Consider the following 7,629-nt stretch of genomic DNA (forward strand, 5'->3'; position numbering starts at 1 on the left):
TCATTCTGTGTTACATACCGACGGGAATTTACCGAACTGCGATTTATTTGAACCCTGGGTGGCTCTTTCATACTGGAGCAATTCGTAACATAACGAACATTATATTTTTGTCGAGTACTTTCATCGATCCTTTATTGTACGTGTTGAGATTTACGGAGTGTCGGATACACATGTCCAAAATGATCTGCTGGTTTAACCGAGAGTATGTTGAACAACTTAACAGAAGACAGAAACGAACGTATGCAACATATCTACCGACTACATCACTATCGACCACATAACTACGGACCACACCACTATCGACCACATCACTACCGACCACATCACTACCGACCACACCACTACCGACCACATCACTACCGACCACACCACTATCGACCACACCACTACCGACCACATCATTTCCGACCACATCACTACCGACCACACCACTACCGACCACATCACTACCGACCACACCAGTACCGACCACATCACTACCGACCACATCACTACCGACCACACCACTACCGACCACCACACCACTACCGACCACATCACTACCGACCACCACATCACTACCGACCATACCACTACCGACCACACCACTACCGACCACACCACTACCCACCACACAACTACCGACCACACCACTACCGACCACAACACTACCGACCACACCACTACGGACCACACCACTACCGACCACCACATCACTACCGACCACATCACTACCGACCACACCACTACCGACCACACCACTACCGACCACATCACTACCGACCACACCACTACCGACCACACCACTACCGACCACACCACTACCGACCACATCACTACCGACCACAATCACAACCGACCACACCACTACCGACCACACCACTACCGACCACACCACTACCGACCACATCACTACCGACCACATCACTACCGACCACACCACTACCGACCACATCACTACCGACCACACCACTACCGACCACACCACTACCGACCACCACATCACTACCGACCACACCACTACCGACCACATCACTACCGACCACACCACTACCGACCACATCACTACCGACCACATCACTACCGACCACACCACTACCGACCACCACACCACTACCGACCACATCACTACCGACCACCACATCACTACCGACCACACCACTACCGACCACACCACTACCGACCACACCACTACCCACCACACAACTACCGACCACACCACTACCGACCACACCACTACCGACCACACCACTACGGACCACACCACTACCGACCACCACATCACTACCGACCACATCACTACCGACCACACCACTACCGACCACACCACTACCGACCACACCACTACCGACCACACCACTACCGACCACACCACTACCGACCACATCACTACCGACCACATCACTACCGACCACACCACTACCGACCACACCACTACCGACCACACCACTACCCACCACACCACTACCGACCACACCACTACCGACCACATCACTACCGACCACACCACTACCGACCACATCACTACCGACCACACCACTACCGACCACATCACTACCGACCACATCACTACCCCATTGGATTCACAGGAAGTAGGTATTTGGACTTTTTAGTATGTTAATTGGTTAGATGTTATGACATCTGTTTAAAGATTAACAATGTGAATGACAAGATGGAAGTGTATATAAACTTAATGATATCCAGCATGACTAAATATGTTAAATCATTCTTGAATCTTCCTTGAAACAAACGTTTTCTTCCTTTTTCTTAAAACATGTTGTTGGCCCGTAACGTAAAAATTGCCGTCGCCATTTTGTATGTTGATGAGCTATAAAGTATAATTATCTGTTTTAAAATTTACCAAAATTTAGACTGTTTAAAAAGATAACCCAAATCTCTTGTATTAACTAAATTGACATACAGCTATAATGCAATACTTAACAAAAAAAGAGATATGATATAGAGTATTTACTGGTTTTTTTTTTTAATTTTTAAACAGCATACATGTAGGATCATGCATGATCAGTCAATGGTGTATTTGGGGGGAAAAAACAGACTTCATTGAGGAAGTAACATGTTTCAGTAAAAACGTGAATTTCAAACAATTCACACTTGTTATACATTTATCATTTTAATTTGCCAATCCTAATCAATATGGTCATGAAGTTTAAGTCTAACACTGCACTGAAAAAGTGTCTAAAGTTATGAATATTTCTATATATAAATATGGAAAGCTTGATTTATTGTCCACCCGGTCATCGGCTACGAATTGGATACGAAGGCATGCCATTTGATTTGATCAACTTCTGAACAATTACATGTATATAAGATTGTGTTATCATAAATCATGTTATGTAGCGTTAATTCAGAATTTCGTGCAAAATATGCATCTTACCCATTTAGTTGTCGGAAACGTAGCATGAGCATACGTACTGAAATTTATTATTGCATACAAATCGAGTATTCCCCTTGAAAGGAACGACAACTCTTGGTAACAGTAGTTGCAACCGCCATCGATGCGGTGAGCAGTAACAACAAACGATGGAAAATATGACGATCTGTTGTGATTTACCACTCAAAGTAAGTAAGTAAATTGAATAATAGGAAACAAATGTTTGTTTTACATTGTACAGTGTGTGCTCTGCAAAACCATTGTTCTATACGCCTATATACTGTTAGTCGTTGCATTTGGCAACAGCATATGTGTAAGTTAAGTATATGAAGTAGGTTAAATCGTTTTCGGGACTAATTGGAATTCCGTCATCATGTTAGCTTGAACGTACCTGTCATCACAGCCTGTCTCCTGTGGTCAGACAGCTCTGTTTTACCCTTCTTATGCAGATTGTGCCATTTTTTCTCAACTTCCTCCACCGAACGACTGACACATGACGAAGCGTATTTTTCTAAGTTTATACTTAAGTAAATTTTCAATCTGCTTTATTAAGCAAGTTGCTTTAATTCCGTTGCATAAAAATTCTAAGCACCATACTTAGTTGTTTTTTGTAAAGCATATTGCAACCTTCTTAAATGGCTCGTTGCCAAAGGCGTGACATCCCGATTCCCGTACTTTATGTTTACAAACATTTGCACGTGGAAAAAACACGTGCCTGTCGTCTGCTTGTCAAGTTATTGAAAATGGCTACAGACATAGAGACACCAAGCAAAAAGAGAAAGCCGAACTGGAGCGCGGATGAGTGCCTATATCTAACTAAACTTGTGGAGGAGAACAAGGGTGTGCTACGGGCAAAGTTTGGGGCCGGGGTAACTACCCAGAGGAAGAGGGAGACATGGCGAATAATCTCCGACAAAATTAACGCTTCGTCATGTGTCAGTCGTTCGGTGGAGGAAGTTGAGAAAAAATGGCACAATCTGCATATGAAGGGTAAAACAGAGCTGTCTGACCACAGGAGACAGGCTGTGATGACAGGTACGTTCACGCTAACATGATGACGGAATTCCAATTAGTCCCGAAAACCATTTAACCTACTTCATATACTTAACTTACAAACATGCTGTTGCCAAATGCAACGACTAACAGTATATAGGCGTATAGAACAATGGTTTTGCAGAGCACACACTGTATAATGTAAAACAAACATTTGTTTCCTATTATTCAATTTACTTACTTTGAGTGGTAAATCACAACAGATCGTCATATTTTCCATCGTTTGTTGTTACTGCTCACCGCATCGATGGCGGTTGCAACTACTGTTACCAAGAGTTGTCGTTCCTTTCAAGGGGAATACTCGATTTGTATGCAATAATTAATTTCAGTACGTATGCTCATGCTACGTTTCCGACAACTAAACGGGTAAGATGCCATATTTTGCACGAAATTCTGAATTTACGCTACATAACATGATTTATGATAACACAATCTTATATACATGTAATTGTTCAGAAGTTGATCAAATCAAATGGCATGCCTTCGTATCCAATTCGTAGCCGATGACCGGGTGGACAATAAATCAAGTTTTCCATATTTATATATAGAAATATTCATAACTTTAGACACTTTTTCAGTGCAGTGTTAGACTTAAACTTCATGACCATATTGATTAGGATTGGCAAATTAAAATGAAAATATATAACAAGTGTGAATTGTTTAAAATTCACGTTTTTACTGAAACATGTTACTTCCTCAATGAAGTCTGTTTTTTTCCCCAAATACACCATTGACTGATCATGCATGATCCTACATGTATGCTGTTTAAAAATAAAAATAAAAAACACAGTAAATACTCTATATCATATCTCTTTTTTTGTTAATTATTGAATTATAGCTGTATGTCAATTTAGTTAATACAAGAGATTTGGGTAATCTTTTTAAACAGTCTAAAAATACGTATCAATTTCAGGTGGTGGTCCATCTTCTGCCCCTCAGATCAGCCCAATTGCCGAAGCTGTAGGAAATGTCATCGGCCTAGACAATGTGTCCATTTGTGGGATTAGTGGGGCAGTTGACACTTCAATGATGATGTTACTTAATACTGATCAAGCCTGTTCAGCTATTTCAAGGTATTATTTATTAACAATGAACCTATATCATTGATTTAAGTGCCCCAGAAAGTGTGCACAATTAAAAATGATACTAGATTCTATACATGTATATACATACATGTACATACATACATTGTACCTTTAAACTGTTGAAGGTTGTGTGCATGTATGTACACAGAGTACAATCTATGTTGCAATGGTACTTGTACATCACATTTTCATCTTATATGTATTTCTATTTATCCTTCAAAATGTGTTTGTACACAAATTCTGTCCTACAGAAAGACAGTCAGAAAAAAAATTCATGTTGTATGAATTTTCACTAAGTACATTCAAAATTTTAAAATGTACATGCATGTATTAAAAATGTCAATTATTTAATTTACCAAAACAGTGCTGAAATATTCATTCATTTTTGTAAATTTTATTTTCCATGAATATATGATTAGAGGAACTGCATGATGCATAAAACAGTCCACATAATGAAATATTGTAAACTCTCTCAGTTTTAAATTGTCTTATTTTTATTACAGATCTTCAGACAATCTACAGCCCCCCAACACTGTAACCATGGCCACTGAAATCCTGCCCTCATCCATCTTGTCATCCTTGCCATCAGACTCCTGTACATATCCATCTCTGACAACATCCTATGACAGCCTCAAAAAGCAGAAACTGGAACTGGAAATTGAAAATTTAAAATTACAAAACCAGCTTCTAGCTTTGAAAATTAAGAAAATAACTGAAAATGAATATTGATATGTCAAAATAACAAACAAATGAAATAAATGAATTAAAAATGTATTAGATATTGCTTTGATAGTATTCTTAATGTCATATGAACTATCTTTTTTAATTAAAAATCAAGTATTCACCTAATATTCAAATTAAAAATATATTAAATATAAGGAATTAAAATCAATAGAAAAATAAATACATGCACTTACATCAGAAGTGAGTTGATACAATATGGGTTCTGTAGGCCCTTCCATCAGCTGGATTATCATGGATATTATTGGCATCACCATCTTCATCATTATCATCATCCCCATCATCCTCAATATCATCATGCTGTGGCATATTCAACAGTTTTGCAATGTTGTGTAGAATTCCACAGGCTGTTATCACCTTGCTAGCCCTTTCTGGTCTCAACCTGACCTCTCCATGGAGGACATGGAATCTCCTTTTCCACTGCCCAATGGCTCTCTCGACAATACATCTAGTTGTTTTGTGGGCACTAAGTGAAATAAAATAGGAATTAGAATGAAAATAAATATTCCTAAGTATTGCCTATTACATAAACAGGTATATATATACTTCATACACATGTACATATAGCAATTTTCATTTCAACAAATTTTATTATACAAGATGTTATAGTACAAAGGGATTTGACAACAGGCTTTGCCTATACATGTATCAGTCTTCTCCCACATAAACAATATAGCAATAGGTAACTTTATCAAATAAATATATGATTATTAACTTTATTTTATTATAACATGCATATTACCATCTTACACTATACTGTGATGATCTCAACTCATATGAGTTTATATTATCAATAACAATATATATATATATAAAATTTGCTTAAAATATATATATAAAATATATATTCTGTTTATTTTTCTTGTAATTAAAATACATGAATTAACTAATTCAAATTTGCCTCCAAAAGTTGAAAACTGAAAATAAAATAATTAGAAATATGTGATATGTACAAAAACAACCCAAGAATCTCAGCTACCAGTATCAATGTAAACAGATACCACTGAATTATTTTCTCTTCATTTTATTTTCAGATGAAATATTTTTAACAAGATTTCTACATGCTAATTAATTATTCTTGTTTTACTGATTTTTTATTTTATCATTGAATTAATTTGTTTATTTAGCAATATTATTTGATATATTGATATAAAAGTGTGCCTATTAATTTATACGTTTAATAAATTTGCAAAATATGAATTTGGAAATATGAAATGCATTTCAATCAAATTAATTAACCTAATATATAACCTAATATATTAATAACTTTTGCAGTGAAGTGCATGTACCATGAGCATGTACACATATTGCAATTTAAAATGGTGATGAAAATAATGCGATTGTAAATTTAAATATGGTGATTAGGACAGACACTCTACATATTTTTTATCATTATCATCTACTTTTTTTAAATTCGGAGAATGTGAGCTTGACTATGACAACACGATGTACATAAAATTTTCCCGTTTTGAGCCCCTGTCATTATACCAAATAGAGTTAGTCCCCTTTTGAGAAAATCTCCAATACAACTGACAACAATCGCGCGACTGAAAGAGAAACTTGTAACAAGGTTGGACTAAATCAAACACTGTTTAAGGACCATTTACCTGTTGTATCGTGTCTGTTGTCCAGGTTGTGGGTTAAGGTATGGTGTCAATATCCAGTTCTTACACGGATAACCGCTATCGCCAAGTAAGTGACATCTTGTCGGCAACATTATTGTCTCAAATATTCTTGCTAGGCCACTTTCACGGAGAATTCTTGCGTCATGTGCTGACCCTGGCCATCTCGCAACTAAATCTAGAATGCAATAATTTGCATCCACCACAATCTGAATATTTATTGAATGGAGGTTCTTCCTATTCACAAATTCTGGTTCGTTGATGCTTGGACGCAAAATGCGTATGTGTGTACCGTCTATTGCTCCAACAACCCCTGGAAACCGGGCAACCGCGTAAAAATCGGCTCGGTGTTTTTTATTGCCTCTGCAGTCAGAGGAAATGTTACAAATCTCCTGACAACATCCTGTTGATTCAATGCATTCGTGACTCTTTGGATCACCCTAGACACAGTGGACTGGTCAACATTAAAATTATCGCCACTACATAGCTGCATTTTCCCAGTAGCATAATATCGCAATGCGATCATGACTTGCAAATGTGGGGGTAGACTGTGGTTTCTTCCCGTCGTTGGGGCAATGTAATCTTTTAGAATATCACTAATGAAAATGATTCCTTCCCTATCAAACCTAAATCTTTGATAAAGTTCAAGACCGTCAAAATTTTGAAGGGGGTCAAACCTGTCTCTGAAGTGCCTTTCTCGTCTTAAAGCTCTTGCAATCTGCTGAGGTGCATTATTCTGTCCATTTGCGGCAGCCAT

At 37.8% G+C, this 7,629-nt stretch overlaps 3 protein-coding genes across 3 annotated transcripts; 1 reads left to right on the top strand and 2 right to left on the bottom strand.

Annotated features, from left to right (window-relative positions):
- Positions 1-815: 815 nt before the first annotated feature.
- On the bottom strand, positions 816-2,400 carry LOC117342581 (uncharacterized PPE family protein PPE62-like). The gene is made up of 2 exons (XM_033904776.1): positions 2,375-2,400; positions 816-1,548 (listed from the first exon to the last, which is right to left on the bottom strand). The coding sequence occupies exons 1-2, from the start codon at positions 2,398-2,400 to the stop codon at positions 816-818; spliced, it is 759 nt and encodes a 252-aa protein (XP_033760667.1).
- A 499-nt stretch (positions 2,401-2,899) lies between these two features.
- LOC117341697 lies at positions 2,900-5,250 on the top strand. Its single transcript, XM_033903553.1, has 3 exons — positions 2,900-3,406; positions 4,338-4,497; positions 5,013-5,250. The coding sequence occupies exons 1-3, from the start codon at positions 3,007-3,009 to the stop codon at positions 5,236-5,238; spliced, it is 786 nt and encodes a 261-aa protein (XP_033759444.1). The 5' UTR covers positions 2,900-3,006; the 3' UTR covers positions 5,239-5,250.
- On the bottom strand, positions 5,043-7,629 carry LOC117342582 (putative nuclease HARBI1). The gene is made up of 4 exons (XM_033904777.1): positions 7,588-7,629; positions 6,858-7,312; positions 5,427-5,716; positions 5,043-5,160 (listed from the first exon to the last, which is right to left on the bottom strand). Exons 1-3 carry the CDS (start codon positions 7,627-7,629, stop codon positions 5,428-5,430), a joined length of 786 nt encoding a protein of 261 aa, XP_033760668.1. The 3' UTR covers positions 5,043-5,160; position 5,427.

Source organism: Pecten maximus, chromosome 14 (assembly GCF_902652985.1).
Source record: "Pecten maximus chromosome 14, xPecMax1.1, whole genome shotgun sequence".
Taxonomy (NCBI): domain Eukaryota; kingdom Metazoa; phylum Mollusca; class Bivalvia; order Pectinida; family Pectinidae; genus Pecten; species Pecten maximus.

Coding starts and splice junctions, on each gene's coding strand:
- LOC117341697 (XM_033903553.1), top strand. CDS start 3,007: ATGGCTCGTTGCCAAAGGCGTGACATCCCGATTCCCGTACTTTATGTT. Junction 3,407..4,337: donor GAGACAGGCTGTGATGACAG/GTACGTTCACGC, acceptor TATCAATTTCAG/GTGGTGGTCCATCTTCTGCC. Junction 4,498..5,012: donor GCCTGTTCAGCTATTTCAAG/GTATTATTTATT, acceptor TTTTTATTACAG/ATCTTCAGACAATCTACAGC.
- LOC117342581 (XM_033904776.1), bottom strand. CDS start 2,400: ATGCTACGTTTCCGACAACTAAATGG. Junction 1,549..2,374: donor CGTTTCCGACAACTAAATGG/GTAAGATGCATA, acceptor CCAATGGGGTAG/TGATGTGGTCGGTAGTGATG.
- LOC117342582 (XM_033904777.1), bottom strand. CDS start 7,629: ATGGCTGCCGCAAATGGACAGAATAATGCACCTCAGCAGATT. Junction 7,313..7,587: donor ATAATGCACCTCAGCAGATT/GCAAGAGCTTTA, acceptor CACTGTGTCTAG/GGTGATCCAAAGAGTCACGA. Junction 5,717..6,857: donor CAACAGACACGATACAACAG/GTAAATGGTCCT, acceptor TATTTCACTTAG/TGCCCACAAAACAACTAGAT.